The sequence below is a fragment of the Mobula birostris genome, chromosome 6 (assembly GCF_030028105.1).
Source record: "Mobula birostris isolate sMobBir1 chromosome 6, sMobBir1.hap1, whole genome shotgun sequence".
Lineage (NCBI taxonomy): Eukaryota > Metazoa > Chordata > Chondrichthyes > Myliobatiformes > Myliobatidae > Mobula > Mobula birostris.
This window is the reverse complement of record NC_092375.1, coordinates 174,683,662-174,705,667: the sequence shown is the minus strand read 5'-3', so window position 1 is coordinate 174,705,667 and position 22,006 is coordinate 174,683,662. Positions and strand designations below refer to the sequence as shown.

The 22,006-nt window shown below is 38.0% G+C and overlaps 1 protein-coding gene across 4 annotated transcripts in view; it reads left to right on the top strand.

Annotated features, from left to right (window-relative positions):
* The window catches only part of prpf40a (PRP40 pre-mRNA processing factor 40 homolog A), a 76,138-nt gene that overhangs the window by 41,122 nt on the left and 13,010 nt on the right, over positions 1-22,006 (top strand). For 3 of the 4 annotated variants that reach the window (XM_072261949.1, XM_072261948.1, XM_072261950.1), the window contains 10 exons: positions 4,011-4,175; positions 9,292-9,400; positions 9,498-9,660; positions 11,734-11,867; positions 12,296-12,410; positions 12,520-12,611; positions 13,177-13,293; positions 13,912-14,049; positions 14,187-14,282; positions 15,508-15,594. In XM_072261949.1, coding sequence (XP_072118050.1) covers positions 4,011-4,175; positions 9,292-9,400; positions 9,498-9,660; positions 11,734-11,867; positions 12,296-12,410; positions 12,520-12,611; positions 13,177-13,293; positions 13,912-14,049; positions 14,187-14,282; positions 15,508-15,594 — 1,216 coding nt within the window. The remainder of the gene's footprint in view (positions 1-4,010; positions 4,176-9,291; positions 9,401-9,497; positions 9,661-11,733; positions 11,868-12,295; positions 12,411-12,519; positions 12,612-13,176; positions 13,294-13,911; positions 14,050-14,186; positions 14,283-15,507; positions 15,595-22,006) is intronic. The other variant, XM_072261947.1, reaches the window with a different exon arrangement.

Sequence of the window (22,006 nt, the reverse complement as noted above, 5' to 3'; positions counted from 1 at the left end):
CAGGCAGTTAGGTGCTAAGTTAAAGGACAGGACCTCCAGGGGGTGATTGCTACCTGTACAATATGCTAGTGAGGCTAGATATAGGAAGATAATACAATTTAACACATGGCTAAGGAGATGATGCAGGAGGGGAGGACTTCAGATTTTTGGATCATTAGGCTCTCTTCCAGGGAAGGTGGAACCTGTGCAAATGGGGCAGTTTACACCTGAACTGGAGGGGACCAGTATTCTTATGGGAAGGTTTTATAGTGCTGTTCTGTGTGGTTAAAACTAGAGTTGCAGGGGAATGGGATCCAGAGTGCCAGGGCAGATAGTAGAGTGAATGTGGGGAAAGTAGATATTAAACTTGCAGACAAAAACAGGAACAAAAAGATTGAGCATATTGGAATGAATGTTTTGTGTTGCGTCTATTTTAATGTAAGGATTATTGTAGTTAAGGCAGATAAGCTTAGAGCATGTATCAATATGTGGGATTATGATACTGTAGCCATTACTGAAACTTGTTTGCAAAAGGGGCAAGACTGGCAGCTCCATCTTCTGGGGCACCATTTTAGATGTTGCAGGGGGAGGTATTAAAGTGGGATTGATGGCATTACTAATCAGGGAAAATATCAGAGTAATGCTCAGACAGGACAGACTGGAGATTGTCTACTGAGGCTATATGGGTGGAACTGAGGAATAAGAAAGCATTGACCATGTTAATAGCATTGTATTATAGACCACCCAATAACCAATGGAATTTAGAAGAGCAAATTTGCTGTGAGATAGTGGACAATGCAAAAAAGTATAATATGGTGGTAGTATGTGTTTTTTTAACTTTTCAAATATTGACTGGGTCTCCCGTACTGTAAGAGGGCTGGATCGAGTTTGCCAAATGTGTTTAGAGAAGTTTCTGTTATCAATATATAGATGTCCCAACTAGAGAGAGGGAGAGAGGGAATGATACTGGATCTCCTGTTAGGGAATGAGACAGGGGGGATGGCAGTGATTGTAATTTAGCTTCAGGATAATTATAGCGAAGGATAGGTCTGGTCCTTGGGTTGAGATTCTAAATTGGAGAAGGGACAAATTTGATGGCATCAGAAAGGATCCATCAGGTGTGGACTGGACTAGGTTGTTTTCTGGCAAAGGGGTGGTTGGTAAGTGAGAGGTCTTCAATTGTGAAAGTTTGTATGTTTCTATTAGAATAAAAGGTGAGGCTAAGGTTTAGGGAACCTTAGTTTTCAAGGGATTAAGAAGAGGAAAGGTGCATAACAAATACAGGCAGCTAGGAACAAATGAGGTGCTTCAGGGGTATAAAAGTGCAAGAGAACACGCAAGAGAAATCAGAAGTGCAAAAGAAGGCATGTGGTTGTTCTAGCAGACAAGGTGTAGGAGAATCCCAATGAGTTCGACAGACATATGAAGACCAGGTGGATAGCAAGGGACAAAATTGGTCAGTGTGGTTATCTATCTCTGGAGTTGAAAGAGATGGAGGAGACCTTAAATAGATTTTTTTGTATCTCTTTTTACTTGGAAGAAGGGCACAGAGTCCATAGAACTGAGGCAAAACAGTAGTGAGATCATGTAAATCTGGATTACAGCAGAAGAGGCACTTCCCACAGTGAGGCAAATTAAGGTGGATAAGTCTCCAGGACTAGCAAGGCATCCCCTTGGACCTTTTGCGAGGCTAGTGCAGAAATTGTAAGGGCCCTAGCAGAGGTATTTAAGACGTCCTTAGCCATAGGTGAGATGCTGGAGAACTGGAGGATAGCTGTTGTTGTTTTGTTGTTCAAGAAAGGCTCCAAGAATAAGACAGGAAGTTACAGGCCAGTGAGCCTGACAGTAGTGGATAAATTATTGGAAGGTATTCTAAGAAATATATACTGTAAGTATTTGGATAGACAGGGTTATGGTTAGTCAACATGCCTTTGTGCTTGGTAAGTTGTGTCAAACCAATCTTAGACTTTTTTTGAGTTTACCAGGAAAGGTAGTAAAATCTCGCATGGAAGGCTTTTCCAGGCATTCATTCATGATAAAGTAGTAAATTGGATTCAACGTTGTTTTAGCAGAAGAAGCCAGAGAATAGTTGTCTCTCTGACTGGAGGCCTGTGATTAGTGGTGCTGGATCTATCATTGTTTGTCATTGATATCAATGATTTGCTTGTTAGTGTGGTAAAATGATCAGTAAATTTGCGGACGTCATCAAGACTGGGGGTGTAGTGGACAGTGAGGAACGCTATCAAAGCTTGTGGCGGGATCTGGACCATTATAAGAAGGGTATAAAACCATAAGACATAGGAGCAGAATTAGGCCATTTGGTCCATCGAGTCTGCTTTGCCATTCAATCATGGCTGATCCTTTTTTCCCCTCCTCAGCCCCACATAGTACGGAGGGCTATGGTCCAGGTGTACGTTGCTGGGCCTAGTTTGACACGGATTAGGTGGGCTGAAGGGCCTGTTTCTGTTCTGTAATCCTCTATCCAATAAAAGAAATTCCAGCTATCACCCCCTAACATTCAATTGCATTATCATCACTGAATTCACCACTGAGAACGTCCAGGGGGTTACCATTGACAAAAAACTGAACTGTGGTGGGTCAGGAGTGTGATGGTGTACTTGCTGCTTGCCTGGATGAGTGCAGTTTAAACAACGCCAAAAAAAGTTGGATAACAGAACATAGCAACCCACTTGACATACACCCCATCCACAACCATGCACTAACTCCTTGACTGATGCACAGTATCAGTGATTTTTTACCATCTACAGGGTGCAGTGCATCAACTCACCAAGCCTCATCAGACAACATCCTCCAAATTTATGACTTTTACCAGCTAGAAGAAGGGCAGCAAAACATTGAAACAATACCATCTGGAAATTGCCATCCTGACTTGGAAATACATTGCTTTGTCCTGGAAGTTTTTCTTTAACAGCACACCTCAAGGGCTGCAGCAGTTCAAGAAGGCAGCACCTTTTCAATTAGGAATGAGCAATTAAATGTTGGCTCAGCCTACAAAGCCCACATCCTTTGAATGAAAAAAAAAGATCATGTTGAGAAGATAGAGTCTTTGGTGTTCAGCTATGAACTGTGTGATCAACCTAAATTAAGATGTGACTCAGTTGGCCTGCAATTTAAAGAAGGAAAATTGGATATGATGAATTTATTTGATAATTGAATCTTTTTTAGTTCTATGCCCTTTAGGGTATAGTATTTTCTTAAAATTTTAAATATATTTTACTTGGTTATCAAGTTTAACAAATCAGCAGAGAAAAACAATTCAAAAGGCTTGGAGTCAAATAGGGTTGCAGCAGAAGTTTCTAAAAGGTGAAGTTTTCTATCTTGAAATTTTACAGTTACAATCACCTTGAGAATAACCTACAAATTATTCAAGCAAAATGCTGCAGATGATGGAAATCTGAGCTAAAACAGAAAATGCTGGAAATCCCAACAGGTTAGGCTAAACCATCAGTTTGATAACAAAAATTTTGGAATTTTCTCAATTAAGGAACTGTGCTGACCTCTAGCGAAGAGGTTCTGTCTCCCTCTAACATCACTTCTAATGCAGGCACTGATAAGGAAACATTGTTAACTATAAGCAAGGCAGGAGTTTTATCTTGGATTATAATTTATTTACTTTTATTGTTATTAAAATAAATCCTGTTGCTATAGTGTTTTAATAATACACATTGCACTTTTGTTAAAGGGAAATGTATTCAGCAGCTGATTCTCGTTGATTGTTTACCAAAAGAGTCAATCATTTATTTTTTTAAAAATTGATGTTGAATCCAGAGCACTGAGAAATTTCCATTTTTGTTTTAAAATCTGCCTATTGGGTTAACTGTTCAGTTAATTTCCTTTAGTAATTTTTGATTTGCCTAAAGTCATTTTAGAATCTTGGTGAGAACTTATTTTTGTATTAATATGACCAAAATTTAACATCTATTATTTTAATTATTTTGCAATTTTTTGTGTACTGTTTTATTAATTAATTTGCCGTTTACCAATTGTAACAAGTCTTTTGAATCTTGCAGTGCTTTACCGAAGCTGAGTGAAAAGAAGCAAGCGTTTAATGCGTATAAAATACAGACTGAAAAAGAAGAGAAGGAAGAAGCCAGGCTTCGCTATAAGGAAGCAAAAGAAAATTTTCAACGGTTTCTTGAAAACCATGAAAAAATGACATCTACTATCAGATACAGGTACAGTTATTTCCACCAAGGTCACAAATGATTCATCAAATGTCCCAATTCATAAAATTGTGAATTTATAAATCAGGTCTGTTTTGTTTGTACTCTTCCCAGTAATGTGTGCATTATCTAGAATCAGTTACAATTTTTGTTACACTTCCATCAGCAAACAGCTTTTGTGAAATGAGTTCTTTGCCTACATGTAATTAGTAAATCATTTCCCTGATCCACGCATTCAGAAGGGGAAGCTACCATACTTTAGTTCACCTATATTGGTTTTTCACATTCTATATTTGCCTGTGAAGCGAGAAGATCTGATTTCAAGTAGACAAACAATGAAACTGCAGTTACTTCCTTTCATTGTACAAAATGAGACCAGTGATGTAAGGTAGTATATGGTTGTGTGAATCATTTCTTAATGAAAAATTGATAATTTTCTGGCATCAAATTGTAAATGCCGTGAATTTTACTTTCAAAAATGCTGAAAAACGTTGTTTCGTTCACTGCTCTTTGGGTAAAATGGTATTTTTAACATCTTTGAGCTTGGGCTACATTTTTAAAAAATGTTGGAGCTAATTTGATTTGATGATTTGTTAATGAGCAGTTGTCACACAGTTGTATCTTTGTTTGATGTTTGGATTGCATATATGTGTAGCTTTTTGTTTTTACCCGTTCATATGTTTCAGTTTGCAGTCTTTCCAACAAACATACCAATTAGGAGTAGAAGTGGGCCACTCGGTTCGTCAAACCAGTTCATGGCTAATTTTTGTTTTGTAAACTCAACCTCACAGAACTCTTTTACCTCTTGCATATCCGTTCACTCTGCCATTAAAAATATTCGAGAAGTTGGCTTCCATTTTCCTCTGAAGAAGGGCTCCAGAAACTTGCAATTTTTCAAGAGAAGAATGGATTAGCTTTGTTTGCCTTAAAAGGGCAAGCCTCTTATTTTTGAACTATGACCCTTCTGGAACTTGTGTCACTCTTAATTGTAGCAAATATGTTGGATCTTGTGATAGATCAGTGGTAAAGTTCAAAGTTCTATGTAATTTTAGTATCAAAGTATGTACATGTTGCCATATATTACCTTGAGATTCATTTTCTTGCAGACACGTGCACCAAAAGAAAGAAATGCAGTAGAATGTTATGAAAAGCTACAGCTAAACAAAGACTGATAAATACTATTCAAATAAAAATAATTCCAAGAACATGAGTGTCCTTGAAAGGGAGTCTGTAGATCAGTGGTCCCCAACCACTGGGCTGTGGACTGGTAGCGGACCGCAAAGCATGTGCTACCGGGCTGCGAGGAAACGATATGAGTCAACTGGACCTTTCCTCAATCTCTGTCACGCCCACTGTTGAACTTGAACGCATGCGAGGTCATCAGTCGGGCATTAATCTGCAACTACTTGATGAGTGAAAAACAAACGCTGCTTGAGAGTTTCTTTGGAAGAGATGGTAGGGGACATAAAAGGCCTAACGATGATGATAACCCAGAGACAGCTAAGGCTGAGACTGCAAAAAAAAAAAAGAAAGCTTCTTTCAACAGAAAATACGACGAGTTGTACATAAAATATGGCTTTATGGTGACCGGTGCCTTGCACGCTCCAAGCCCCGCATGTGATATGTGGAGACAAACTGTCTAATGAGGCAATGAAGCCCTCAAAACTGCTTCAGAACCTTGAGTCCAAGCACCCTGCACTTAAAGACAAGCCCGTTCTGTTTTTTGAGTGGAAAAAAACGTGAGCAAGCGAGACAGAAGCAAGTGCTGAGAGCCACCACCTCCACAAATGCTCCTGCTCTGAGAGCGTCGTACTTAGTGGCTAGCCGTATTGCTAAGGCTAAGAAGCTTTTCACTGTTGGTGAAGAATTGATTCTGCCTGCTGCCAAGACATCTGCCGTGAACTGTTGGGAGAAGCTGTAACAAGATGGCACAGGTTTCTCTTTCAGCTACCACAGTTTCAGGGAGGATCGAAGCACAGCTGTTGGAACGGCTTAATGAGTCTGGTTTCACCACCCAAGTCAAAGAAGCTGCTCCTGAATGCCAGTCTACACACTGTGTCACACGCACGGAAATGCTGGCTAGCCGAAAAATGTCACCTGATCTTAACGGCTTATTGAGTGACGTTGTTGAAGTTATCAATTACATCAAAGCAAAAGCCCTTAACTCACGTCTGTTGAGCAGCTTGGCGAGGAAATGGATGCAGAGTGCAAAAGCCTTCTCTTACACACTGAAGTCAGGTGTCTATCAAGGGGGAGAGCCCTGGCCAGGGTTTTTGAGTTAAGAGAGCAGCTATGGAGATTTCCTTCAAGAAAAAAGTCACCACTGGCAGCCCACTTCAGTGACGAGGAGTGGATAGCAAAACTCGCTTCTCTGTGTGACATCTTCAACCTGCTCAATGAACTCAATTTATCACTTCAGGGGAGAATGACAACTGTCTTCAAGTTGGCAGATATAGTGTCTGCTTTCACAGCCAAACTGGAACTGTGGGGACGGCAAGTGGACAAGGGCATACTTGACATGTTCCCAAAATTAGCTGGGAATTTGGGAGAGACTGAGGCTCACAGCTGGTGCGCGAACACCTATCTTCGCTGTCGACAGAATTCGAGCATTACTTCCCAACCGCAGATGACCCAAGACCCATTTGTGAATGTCCCCGGTGAATCATCCATGTCAGTGCGGGAAGAAGATCAACTCCTCGAGCTTGCAAATGACGGTGGGCTGAAAAGTATGTTTGACGTAACATCTCTGCCAGCATTCTGGATCAAAGTCAAGGCTGAATATCCTGAGATAGCCACGAAAGTACTGAAAACGTTGCTTCCATTTCCAACATCATATCTCTGCGAAGTGGAGTTTTCTGCAGTGAATGCAACGAAAACTAAATTGCGTAATAGACTGGACATAAGGAAACCCTTTATGGCTTATAATTGACTTATCACTATATTCATGCGAGGAAAATATGCACTGTGTGTTTAATATTAAATTCGTTAGATAAACCCTTTTAGAAACAAAATTGAGTGTATTAGCCACTGATAAGTGACTTATAGTTGACTTATCACCTATATTCCAGTCGTGATTAACCCCCCCAGTTGGCCGGTCCGCAAGAATGTTATCAATTTTAAACCGGTCCGCGGTGCAAAAAAGGTTGGGGACCCCTGCTGTAGATCGCAGAATCAGTTAGAGAGTTATCCATTTTGGTTCAGGAGCCTGATGGTTATAGGTAGACAACTTACTGAACCTGGTGGTGTGACTTAAGCCTTCTGTACTTCCTCTCCAATGGTCGTAGCAGGAAGAAGGAATGTTACCAGAATGATCATCTAGAGACCAGGATTAACCATTTTGAGTTTAAATCTCACTGGTGCAGTTATGGAATTTACAATACCTAAATCTGGAATTTAGAAGAACAACTTGTCTGATAGTTTTTATGATAATTACAATCAAATTGTTTTGAAAAGCCTACCAGGCATGCTGACTTTGTTTGGCCTATATGTGACTCTAGGCCACAACCCCAACCGACCAGTGTGGTTGATTCTTAAATGCTGGTCTGCTGGTTGGTCCGGCAGACCACCCAAAGTGCTCCCCACTACCACATCAAGGACAATTAGAAATGGGCAATAAATGCAGAAGGGTGAATGAATGAAAAATAAAAGTTGAAGGCAACTTCAGGACATTAATATTGATCAGAAATATTATTTTTCTTTCATAACTTATTGATAATAGGTGATTAATTCTTACTGGAGAGAAATAAAATGATCTTTTCTGCTGTTGCACCCATGTAAAGCTAGTGGAAAAAAATAGTGTAATAAATAAATGAAAATTTTACTTTAGTTGAAAAGATCCAAAAGGAGTTGCGAGGTATTCCATGCCACTCTTGTAAAGCAGATTTTTTTATGTGTGTCTGAAGTGGAAAAAGCATTCAAAATATAATATTATTTTGCTTTTACTCTAAAAGCTAATTTATATTTATTTTGCCCAGTTTTTAAAAAATATCTGGTTCATGGGCTTTGTTATTGTTAGAATGATTTGATCTGTACCATACTTTTTCCACAGATCTATATAATTTTATATTCTTCATTATAAAAAGAGAAAATTCCAAAACATTCAGCAAGTCAGGCCACGTCTGTGGAAAGAGATGGTATTGACATTTCAATTCTTTGAATAACTCTGGAATAGTAATCGGTAATGTTGGCCAGAAATTAACAATGGTGCAAATTCCTATTTAGTTCACAATTGTCTCTGAGGAAAGTAAACCTGTATATGTGCAATGGATTATATAAATGGAGATAGATATTGAGCCTGAAACATCGTTAATGGTAGCTGACAATTCTTCATAGAAGTCTATTTTGTGGGCTATATTATTTATCACTGAAGTCTATACTGTAGGCTATTACATGCACAACTTCCATACCCAAGTATTAAAAGGCAGAAGTAGAAGATGAGCTGGAGGTTGGATGCAACGTTAGGGTTTTGAAATGTAAACTCTTGGGTTTTCTTTCCACAATGGCAGCTGAACTGATTTGTTTTTCCAGTTATATTTTTATCTCAGATTTCCAGCACCTGTAGATTTAATGATTTATGTTTTTCTTTAAACTTCCAGTGTTAAACTTTTTAATCAAAATTCTGATATCTTCTTAATATAAATTATTCCTCCTTATGTAAATAATCCTTGTGAGCCAGGGGTTTGTTGATTAAGACTTGCTCTTAGCTGACTGATCCTGAAGTCATCCTCCAAGAATACTTTGATGGTCTTTGGGAGCCTAGCATTTGCAAGGTTTTCTTAATAGTCTTTTAAATGTCTCTGGTAATTAAAAACAGTTCAAGTAGATTTAAATAAAACTATTAAAATGTATTAGTTTACTTAAGCTTTGTTACTGATTAACAACTTAAAGTGAGGTACAAATAAATCACTTGAATTTGCACTTGTAATCAAAACTGGTAAGTTTGTGACTCCGTTCAAATGTTTAACCACTGGATTCGGAGGGGAGCAGTGGTGTCTCACTTTCACCTCATCTTCAACTTCTGCATTTTAGTGTGTAGGTATGAATGCTGAAAACAACTTAACTTTGAATATATTTTGACTTTTGAGTGAAAATTACACATCGGGGAAAAAATGGTTTTCTTTTGTTTCAGGAAAGCTGAACAAATGTTTGGAGAAACTGAAGTATGGACTGCAGTTCCTGAGCGGGATCGACAGGAGATCTATGAAGATGTTTTGTTTTTCCTGGCCAAAAAAGAAAAGGTTTGAGTAGTTATGAAATTAAGTATGTAAAGGTAATTTTACGTTTGTATATTGTGTGCTTCAGCATTCTTTGATATGAATTTCTTAATGATTTCAGGAACAAGCAAGGCAACTGAGGAAAAGAAACACCCAGGCACTAAAGAATATCCTTGACAACATGGCAAATGTAACATACTGCACTACATGGTCAGAGGCACAGCAATATCTGATGGATAATCCGACTTTTGCAGAGGATGAAGAACTACAAAGTACGTTAAACGGTCAGAATAAATTACAAAAATTAAAGAGCTTAGCAACCTTGGATGGAATTGGATTGATCTGATACTAACATCAAAGTTCAAAGTAAATTTATTATCAAAGTATACGTCACCACATTCAATCCTGAGATTCATTTTCTTGTGGGTAAACACAGTAAATATAAGAAACACAATGGAATCAATGAAAGACTGCTACAAGTGGTGGATACAGCCTGTTCCATCACAGGAAAAATCCTTCCCACCATTGAGCATATCTACAAGGAGCATTGCCACATAAAATCAGCATCCAGCATCAAGGACCCCTACGATCCAGGCCATGCTCTCTTCTCACTGCTACCTTCAGGAAGGAGGTACGGGAGCCTTAGGTCCCGCACCATCAAGTTCAGGAACAGCTATCCTTCAAACATAAAGCTCCTTGAACTAGCATGAATTTTTTTTCTCTCTTGTCTGTTTATTGTCTTTTGCACTTGGGTTGTTTGACCGTCCTGTTGGGTGTGGTCTTTCATTGATTTTATTGTGTTTCTTGGGCTTACTGTGTATGCCCGAAAGAAAACAAATCTCGCTTGTATATAATGACGTATGTACTTTGATAATAAATTTACTTTAAATCTTCTGAATTTTGGATAACTTCACTGTCCTCAACTCTTAAACTGATTCAACACTTTCTAGGACACTACGAGCCATATTCTCAGTATTATTTATTTACTTGTATTTGCACAGTTTGTCTTCATTTGCACATTGGTGGTTTGTCAGTCTTTGTGTGCAACTTTTCATTAATTATATTGTATTTCTTTATTCTATGACTGCTTGGAAGAAAATGAATGTCGGCGTTTATATAGAGAAACACATACACACATGCTTCGGTGAAAAAAAATTTACTTTAAGTTTTTTTTTGAATGAGGACTGAGATGAGATATTTTTCACTCAGTGGTAATGAATCTTTAAATTCTTTATCCAGGAGGTAGAGAAATATGAAGACGCACACTCGGCGATTCAGGAATAACTCTATGTCATCCGATTTCTGAATGGGCACTCAGTCATAGAGTTTATCCAAAACTGATTTGGTAGACTTGAGGATGTTAAAAGAAATTGAGACATGGGGATAAGGCAGGAACTGTTTAGGTGAATGATCAGGCATAATCTCAATGAATGCGAGCAAGCTTGAAGGGTCAGACGTTCTACTCCTGGTTCTTTTATTTTTGTCACTGACATTCAAACAAACAAATGCTGAATTTCTCAGCATCAATTTCCTGAGGATGCTAGTGTTGGAGAAAGGTCCAGTGAAGCTGATCCAACTGAAGAAAATATGATAGACAAGAAGATACCTGATAAATACTGTACATACTGGTCTGAAGTTAAGTGTTCAGCAGTTTGTGACATCCCAGTGATTTTCCACCACCTAGAAAGCACATGTCAGGAGTGGAATGGAATACTGTACATTCAGCTTGTTAGGGTGGGAGAGGCCTATTCTTGTTCCTATATGATTCTTGTTTCAAAACGGAACATTAAAGTGAGAAATTTTTTAATTGATTTACCTTACCAAGGACACACATCTCACATACAAATACCCAGTTTGTAATTGATTTTGTGTCAATGCAGATTGTACACTTAACTCCTTACACAGTTACTCAATGAAAGATCATTGCTGTTGTTAACAAAAATGCATATTTATCCACCTGTCGCAATGACAGATTTCTGCACAGCAATTAAATCTGTTAGTGTAGCTTAGAAAAAAGCAAGTCGATCTGTTTCTAAGGATAAAAGATCTAGCATTTCTCAAGTAATTTTTTTGCGATTTATTTTCTGCATAGACTGGCTTTAAAATGGTATTGCATAATTAACTGCTAGATTTTATTTGTAATTTCTACTTTTTCCCTGAGTAAATCAGTGCTTTTAATCATATAATTAAGATTACATTTTAATTTTTCAAATGATCTTCAAAACATTCAGATAAAATAGTCATAGAAATCAGTACTTGAGAACATTGTCTAAATAATTTTAAATTAATTTCTTTTAAATTAATCTCTCACATAAAACACTGACTTTTACCTTTGGCACCTAAACTTTACTTTGTAGATATGGATAAAGAAGACGCACTTGTATGTTTTGAAGAGCATATACGAGCATTAGAGAAAGAAGAAGAGGAGGAGAAACAGCGAGGTTTGCTTAGAGAAAGGAGAAGGCAGCGTAAAAATAGGGAAGCATTTCAGGTAAGTAATCAACAAATTTATAGATAATATCCATCTTAATCAAAAAATTCAGTGGTAGACTTGAAAGAAAAGCAGCTACTTTTAGAATGGTTGTATTTTTCTAATGTTTTTTAAGAACCTTTCTGAAGTTATAAGCATTCTAATTTATAATTGGTACTTAAAATTTATTATATTAGATATATGACTAACAATTCATAATTAGTTATCTCACTCTTCAAGATCCAGCTTTTCATCTTCCACTAATAAGATGAAGCCCACACTACATGTTGTAGTATATAACAAAGTAACTGCTCAACCTGTAGTTATTCCTTAAAATGTGTTACAGCATGATATAGTGTTCAAGTACCAGTGATCACAAGTTATGTATCAATTAATACAGTATGTAATTTCTTGAAAATATGGACAAAATATTCTGCTTCATTTTGCAGACATTCTTAGATGAGTTACATGAAAGTGGACATTTACACTCAATGTCCACGTGGATGGAATTGTATCCTGCTATTAGTGCAGATATTCGATTCTCCAAAATGTTAGGCCAACCTGGTAAGATGAATTTGATTTATTTAAAATCCCTCATTCAGTATGTGTACCTAATGAACAATACAGTTAATTATTCTCAAATATATATAATACTTGCTGTTATTACATTTAGGATCTACTCCACTTGATCTCTTCAAATTTTATGTGGAAGATCTAAAAGCCCGCTTCCATGATGAGAAGAAGATAATAAAAGATATTTTAAAGGTGATTGCACAATGTTGTATATAACATGGATGACAGATTTCATTGTACAGAAGCAGATTTATAACTTACAAAATGGTAAATTGTGTAGTTTATTGAAATCTGCTTTTGATTTTCGTGGTTTCCATATTATAAAAGAGCTCCAACTTTATAATGCTCATTATAGAGGTGCATTGTAACTATTGAATTTTTTTTTAAATTTACTGTGTACATACATCTACTGATGGTGTATGTACACAGTAAATTTTTTTTCTAATTTATTGTGTACATACACCATGAGGTGGTAAAATTGATAGTTGAGATTGCTCAATACAGGTGATTCCTGGAATCTGTAAACCAATTATTAATTTTCCATTAAATAAAGATATATAGAGTGATTTTTTTCAAATCCCTTTTCTATTGCGGCAAACACAAGCACTACTACTACTATATGATAACCACAACAGCACAGTATTAAACCTTAAGATTCTTTTATTGTTATTAGGTTAACTTTGTTAAATTTTCCTTGAATAATTATGTCAAATACTCTGAAAGTAAATGAAAACTATGTATCAATTTTCTTACACAGGATAAAGGATTTGTTGTAGAAATAAATACTACCTTTGAAGAATTTGGTACAGTCATTAGTTCAGACAAGAGAGCAGCCACACTTGATGCTGGTAATATTAAACTTACTTTCAACAGTGTAAGTAAATTTCTGAAGTTTTTTTCAATAAAGTGTGTTGAAGGTGACTAAATCAAAAGTTCTTGTATCTAATAATCAGGGAGAAATAAGCTGAGCTTTCCTCCTTTCCACGCTCCACTATAATTCAATTTTTATATCTCCTCCCTTCATTGTAGAGATCCGAATCACTGTTGGTCACACACCTTGCTTTCCTTCACTCTCGAGCCCTATGCTCACCACTTTCCTGCAGCACTGCCAATGTATTACTCACTTACAAAGTCCCCGCTGAGTGGGCCAAGTAATCCAGAAGTGTACATCCTTTTGTTCGAACTTTGACAGTTCCCAGTGATTGGACAGGAAAGCTGAAATGTTAATAATTAAAAGTGAAAGTCAAAATTAAGAGCTAAATGGTACAGTGGTGAGGTGGGCGGAGTAAGTTCTTTTTAATATTGAGGAACCACTGTTTGACATATGGTCATTGTAGTTATAGTTCCCTTAATTTCTGCTTTATTAATTTATTCAATTGTGTGCACCTTTTCCTAGAGATTATAAGCAATCTTTTATTATCAATGTTAAGTAATGTAACATTGCTCTGTATGATCTGTCCGGAACTAGATAATTACTTGTGATTTCTATTAGTTATTAGAGAAAGCAGAAGCTAGAGAACGTGAAAGAGAAAAAGAAGAAGCTAGGAAATTAAAACGTAAAGAAACTGCTTTCAAGAGTATGTTAAAACAAGCAACACCACCCCTTGAGCCAGAATCAAATTGGGATGAGGTTTGTATATGTCGATGCCTTTGTAGAGCACATTTACAAATTTCAAATTTAGAATTCCTCTTGGTGGGATACTTTTTAGGTTTTCAATAAATAATGTTTGAGCTAATGAAACTCATAAGCTTATTTATTTATTCCAGGTCCGAGAGAGATTTGTAAATGAGTCTGCTTTTGAAGACATTACAGTAGAATCTGAAAGAAAAAGACTTTTCAAGGAGTTTCTACAGATTCTCGAGGTAATTCTGGGAAAAGTTGCAATGGTATCGTGTTTTGTTCTCATCTTTCCAGCAGTATAACATGCTTGTTGTTAATTATCAGGGTACTTTTTTGACAAGCTATGTAGAGGTATCTAAATACCATGTAATAATTGTCTACAAATATGCGCCACATTTTAAATTTAAATCAGTGGTTCTCAACACTTTTCTGCTCATGGCCCACTTGTGACTTTCATTTACCTCTTTAACCCCCATTCTCCTTAGTCTCCATTAGTTGCTGAAGTATTTTTTGTCAGCTGTACTAATTATTCTAATGGACAGTCAATATTTATGTTTTGACAGGTTATAGGTTACAAGTTAAATATAATGTTGCAGGGGTATATGAAAACTAAAACTATTTCAAAGCTCTGAATATGATACTTTTTTTTTATAATATATGTAATATATTCTTTCAACCAGTAACAAAACAGGCTTAATATTGTTGCTGTGGGTATTTAGTGAGATCCTTATGACTAATGCAAACTGGCAAGTTTTTGAATATCTGGTTGCAATTTGGTTAAAGATAATAGAAGATCACCTCTTTTCACAACATCAAGATGGTTACCAGCTTTTGGGCTAGCAGGTGAAAAGTTTGACTAAAACCATATTCAACTAAATAAGAGGTGGGAAATCCAATTTAAAAACAGCTGCTTTCTTTCTACCAGAGCTGTGGAAATTTATTTTGAATTCTCCGATATTAAATGCAACTATTGACCTAGCATATTTTCCCATTCATTTTATTCAGGGTTCTAATTAAATTATATGCAGTGTATTCATTTTTAAAATTTATATATTTTACTAGTATTTCATTAAAACAGTAAACTGGTGACTACCAGTCTTTTTTTTTTGCCTTGTAACCCCTATGAAATCCAGCATGATGCCCTGGAGGGCTATATGGCCCACATTGAGAACCACTGCTTTAAGTAACATGCTTTAAACTCAATTAATTAAATTGAGGTCATGATTTCTTCACTTTTGCAGCTTTGGTTATCTGTAAATTAATTATTGTATTTTTACTTCATTCTGCTTGCTATTATCTTTCAGTGCATGTACATACTTTAATTTCTGAAAATGTTAAATTTACTCAAATCAGCCAGTGTCTATGGAGAGAGAAGCAGTATTCTGAGTTACTTTGTCAAAAATTGTTTATTGTTTTGCATGTTGGTATCTCTTGTCATGTGTATTTCATTTATTTTTTACACATTAGCATGAATGCCAGCATCATCATTCAAAGAGCAAAAAACATTCCAAGAAATCTAAAAAGCATCACAGGAAGCATTCTCGCTCTCGTTCAGTAAGTGCTTGTAATTTAGTATATTTACCAATTTATTATGATATGCTGAACCATTTAACACATGAGCTGTATGCAAAACTTAATGACTTGTTATAGTCTCATCTCTAAATTTCAGTGTTGTCTTTGGTCATCTGTATAAGACTGGTTTTCTGCTGCCAGCTACCTGCCAGTGGCACTAATTGCAACAGTAACATTGGAATGCTTGTCACTTCATTTAAATACACTTGGGGCTGGTACCACCTGTGTTTAATTTCTTGATTAGGTTATAGACAGGCAAAACATGCATGTAGGGTTGCTAAGGAATCAATTATTGCATTTGCTGATATAAATAAATTGGATAGGTAAAATTAATGTTGTTTTTTGGCTTTGGTTGATCTTTTAGTTTACTGGTTCAGTAAATTTTCATCAGAATCTTCATATAGTTTCAACAAATCAAATGGCAAGGTTTACCTTGATAGGTTCTTTATTCCTTTGATCAATGCGTTATGGAACCAATCACAGAATGAGCTGTTCCTGATCTGATCATGTGTAGTGAGGTATGGTTAATTAATCTCATAGTAAAAAATCATGGACAGAACCAAGACCTGAGCGCACAGAATGCATCCAGCCTCAACGGAGCATCTGGCTGAGTACCGAAGACTCGTGCTGATCAACTATCTGGAATGTTCACCAATATCTTAAACCTCCCTCTTCAGCAGTCTGGCAGAGGTATCCATCTGCTTCAATTATACCAGTGCCTAAGAAGAATGTGATGATCAACCTTAATGACTATCATCCAGTAGCATTTGTGTTCACGGTGAGGAAGTGTTTTGGTGTTGAAGCATGTAAACTCTTGCCTGAGAGGCAACTTGGATCCACTCCAATTTGCCTATTGTCACAACAGGTCAATAGCAGATACCATTTCATTGGCTTTTCACTCAATCCTGGAACATCTGACAGCGAAGGTGCATACATCGAGATGCTCTTCCTTGACTACGGCTCAGCATTCAATTCTATCATCTCCTCAAAACTAATAAATAAGCTTCAGGACCTTAGCCTCAGTACCTCCTTGTACAACTGGATCCTCGATTTCCTCAGTTGCAGACCCCAGTCAGTTTGTATTAACAACAATATTTCCTCCACAATCTCACTCAGCACAGGTGCACAACGTCTGTATGGATAGCCCCTTGTTCCAGTTGTGTTATAATTATGATTGTGAATCTTAGTGCAACTCCAATGCCATATTTAAGGCTGCTGTCGTTGGTGGTGAAAAATCAGCATGTAGGAAGGAGATTGAAAATCTGGTTGAGTGGTTCAACAGCAACAACCCCCCACTCAATGTTAGCAAGACTAAGGAGATGATTATTGACTTCGGGAGGAGGAAACCAGAGATCCATGAGCGAGTCCTCATTGAAGGATCAGAGATAGAGAGGGTCAGCAACTTTAAATTCCTTAGTGTCAACATTTCAGAGGATCTGTACTGGGCCCAGCACATACAGTGGCATGCAAAAGTTTGGGCACCCCTGGTCAAAATTTCTGTTACTGTGAATAGTTAAATGAATAGAAAATGAACTGATCTCCAAAAGACAAAGTTAAAGATGGAACATACTTTTCAACATTTTAAGCAAGATTAGTGTATTTTTTTTTGTACAGTTTTAGAGTGGGGGGAAAAAAGGAAAGGAGCACCATGCAAAAGTTTGGGCACCCCAAGAGATTTGAGCTCTCAGATAACTTCTACCAAGGTCTCAGACCTTAATTAGCTCGTTAGGGCTATGGCTTGTTCACAGTCATCGTTAGGAAAGGCCAGGTGATGCAAATTTCAAAGCTTTATAAATGCCCTGACTCCTCAAACCTTGTCCCAACAATCACCAGCCATGGGCTCCTCTAAGCAGCTGCCTAGCACCCTGAAAATTAAAATAAATGATGCCCACAAAGCAGGAGAAGGCTATAAGAAGATAGCAAAGCGTTTTCAGGTAGCTGTTTCCTCAGTTCGTAATGTAATTAAGAAATGGCAGTTAACAGGAATGATGGAGGTCAAGTCTTGGTCTGGAAGACCAAGAAAACTTTCCAAGAGAACTGCTCGTAGGATTGCTAGAAAGGCAAATCAAAACCCCCGTTTTACTGCAGAAGACCTTCAGGAAGATTTAGCAGATTCTGGAGTGGCGATGCACTGTTCTACTGTGCAGCGACACCTGCACAAATACGACCTTCATGGAAGAGCATCAGAAGAAAACCTTTCCTGCGTTCTCACCATGAAATTCAGCATCAGAAGTTTGCAAAGGAACATCTAAACAAGGCTGATGCATTTTGGAAACAAGTCCTATGGACTGATGAAGTTAAAATAGAACTTTTAGGCCGCAATCAGCAAAGGTATGTTTGGAGAAAAAAGGGTGCAGAATTTCATGAAAAGAGCACCTCTCCAACTGTTAAGCACAAGGGTGGATCAATCATGCTTTGGGCTTGTGTTGCACCCAGTGGCACGCGAACCATTTCACTGGTAGAGGGAAGAATGAATTCAATTAAGTACCAGCAAATTCTGGAAGCAAACATCACACCGTCTGTAAAAAAAAAAAGGCTGAAGGTGAAAAGAGGATGGCTTCTACAACAGGATAATGATCCAAAACACACCTCAAAATCCACAATGGAATATCTCAAGAGGCGCAAGCTGAAGGTTTTGCCGTGGCCCTCACAGTCCCCTGACCTAAACATCATCGAAAATATGTGGATAGACCTCAAAAGAGAAGTGCATGCAAGATGGCCCAAGAATCTCACAGAACTAGAAGCCTTTTGCAAGGAAGAATGGGTGAAAATCCCCCAAACAAGAATTGAAAGACACTTAACTGGCTGCAGAAAGCGTTTACAAGCTGTGATACTTGCTAAAGGGGATGTTACTAAGTAGTGACCATGCAGGGTGCCCGAACTTTTGCTTCAGACTCTTTTCCTTTTTGTTATTTTGAAATTGTAAAAGATAGAAATAAAAAGTAATCTTGCTTAAAATATTAAAGAAATGTGTCATCTTTAACTTTATGCCTTTTGGAAATCAGGTCATCTTTTACTCGCTTAGCTATTCACAGTAAAAGAAATTTTGACTGGGGTGCCCAAACGTTTGCACGCCACTGTAGGTGCCATTATGAAGAAAGCACAGCAATGAAACTACTTCCTTTGGAGTTTCTAAAGATTTAACATGTCATATATAATTGACAAACTTCTATAGATGTGATGGAGTGTATATTGACTGGTTGGATAATGGGCTGTTATGGAAACAGAAAAGCCAGCAAAAGGAAGTGGATACAGCTCTGTCCATCTTGGGCAAAGCCCTCCCCCCATTGAGCAGATCTGTACCCCCAGCGTCCAGGCCATGCTGTCTTCTCAGTGCTGCCATCAGAAGGAAGTACAGGAGCTTTAGTACCCGCACCACCCAGTTCTTGAACAGTTATTACCTTTCAACCATCGGACTCTTGAACCAGAAGGGATAACTTTACTCATCCCATCTCTGAACTACTCCCACAATCTATGGACTTTTCAAGGACTTTTCATTTCATGTTCTTGATATTTATAGCTTATTCATTTATTACTATTGTTTTTTATTCTTCCCTTTTTGTTTCTCCTGTTGGGTGTGGTCTTTCATTGATACTATTGTGTTTCTTGTATTTACTGTGATTGCCCACAAGAAAATGAATCTCAGGGTTGTAAATGTGACATATGTACTTTGATAATAAATTTATTTTATACATCTAGTTTTGGAATAGGCCTTTTGTTTCTTCTAGTCTGCAGATGTGTTCAGTGATAGCTGCATTCTAGGACCATTCTGAGGAAATACAGGAATGTGCAGATTAATAATGGAAAAAATGGTTAGACTGAACCCGATGAAGGAAGTTAGCAGTTGAGTGCTTCCATAGAAATATTCTTCAATACAATATGCTTAAAGTCCCTTTGAGAGTTCTTAGCAGCTTGTATGTTAGTTAATAACTTGAAAGCATTTCCTTAAGACATGGAAGTAGAATTAGGCCATTCAGCCCATTATGTCCACTCCGCCATTTCATAATGGCTGGTCCCAGATCCCGTTCAACCCCATACATCTGCCCTGTGCTCTATGAAGATGATTTCATCTTCATAGGCCAATATAAGTAGTATATTTAGTGTATTTATGGCTTTTTGCACCTACTTCGATACCTAATAAGAGCATGGATGATCTTGGCTCAGCGTCACTTTTATGGCTGTTCCCCAGAAGCCTATACCCTATACAGTTCTTTCGTGTTCTTGAAAATATTTAATGATTCAGCATTCACAGCTTTCTGGCGTAGAAAATTCCAAAAGATTCCCAACCCTTTTGCAGAAGTAGTTTCATTTCATCTCCATCTCAAATGGATAACCCTTATTCTGGAACCTGTGCCATTTAGTTTGAGATTCCCAATCTCTCTTTCCCCCACATGCCCTCCCCCCCCCCCCCCCACCAGCAATGACCTTGGGAAGGTCACTCAGAATCTTTTGCCTCTATAAGACCATACCTCATTATTTAAACTCCATTGATTAAATGCTTAATATGCTCAATCATTCTTTGTAAGATAACCCCTTTTAATTATCCTGTTGGATCTCTGAACCATCCGTAATGCAATTATATCTCGTCAAGGAGACTCACGATTATACACAAGAACAATAAACAGGAGAGGTCACTTGGCCCCTTGCACCTGCTCTGATATTTAATAAAACACAACTGTTCTTTTATCATGTTAACACTTACCTGCATTAATCCCATAATTAATTCTCTTCATGTCTCAAAATGGATGCATCACTGTCTCGTGTACTCGGGATCCAAATCTCCACAGCACTCAGATGGTGAATGCATTCACTACATTGTCAGTGAATATATTTCTTCTTATAATTTTCACAGATAACTGACTCCTTGTGAGACTATGGTCCCTTGTTCTAGACGTAAACAGACAACAATGCATGGGGACTTGTCAAAGTACCAAATTTCAGTGGTTTGTTTGACTTTTGATTCATATTTATTTTCAAGCCGAAGTTCAGTTATCATTCAACCAATACAGCTGAACAAAACCGTTTTTCTCTGGGTGAAGGTGCAACACAGATTACCAACAAAGCATAGCACATAGTGTTGGGCGGTAGTGCAGTGGCACCAGCACGGGACTTCAAGTCCAATGGGCCCAAGTGACATGACTGTAGTCCTGGTCCAGCTACTGAACGAACATTGGATGGCGGGACCAAGTGAACACTGGAGGACAACACCAATGGGAGTAGCTAGGCCCCAACCTAGCAAGGATTCCAGTGCACCACACAGAGGCTCTCCCGCACCTCCTCTCTCCTGGGTGACTGCAACAGTTGAGCCCGAGTTTGTGCCTAGACCTCACCATAGCTGAGACAATGTAGCTCCTCTGCCATCGGGCTCGCGAGTAAACCAATGAACTGGCTTTGGAGTATTTTTATATTACCAATGTCCAACAGGGTCTTGCAATCCCAATAACAAGTCCAAGTCAGTCACTTGCACCGCTCACCATATTGACACAACAACAGTAAGCAACAAATCCAGGCAACAAAACAACAAGGGTACGCAATAAGTCCAGCTGTATCACTACCGAGCAACTTGCTGATGAGATAGTCCTGCAATACTTGGTGTTCTTGGTATCCAACAGTGGCTTGCAATCATAAATAAGACATACTGAACAAACAAATACACCTTTGATTGGGCCCGAAGTCACCGTTGCATCCAAGCATGCCCCCATCTTACCGGCATATTTGAATATTTCTAAATGTTTCTGAACCAGTGTTGAATTTCAACTCTTGAGTCCTGGCCAGAGACATCATTTACTTCTATCTCACAGGATCGTTGCAGCAATGAAGTGGCAGGTGGACTTATAGTGTAGGGAAGTGCATAATTTTGCATTTTTGGTAGAAGGAATAAAGATGTGGAGTATTTTTTAAATGTGGAAAAAAATTCAAGAATCAGGTGCAAAGGAACTTGAGTTCTCATGCAGGATTCCCTAAAGGTTGACTCACAGGTTGATTTGGTGGTGAGGAAAGCAAATGGAATGTTAGCATTCATTTTCAGAAGACTAGAATAGAAAAGCAAGTATGTAATGCAAAGGCATTGGTCAGATGGCACTTGGAGTATCGTGAGCAGTTTTCAGCCCCTATCTAAGAAAAAATGTGATAGCATTGGAGAGGGTCCAAAGGAGGTTAGTGAGGATAATCCCAGGAATGAAAGGATTATCATATGTGTTTAGAGGAATGAAGGGGGATCTCATTGAAACATATCGAATATTGAAAGGCCTGGATAGAGTGGATGAGGAGTGGATGTTTCATATAATGGGAGGGTCTTGGTCTGGAGGGCGCAGCCTCAGAATAGAGGGCCATTCATTTAAAACAGTTGAGGAAAAATATCTTTAGCCAGATGGTGGTACGTCTGTGGAATTCA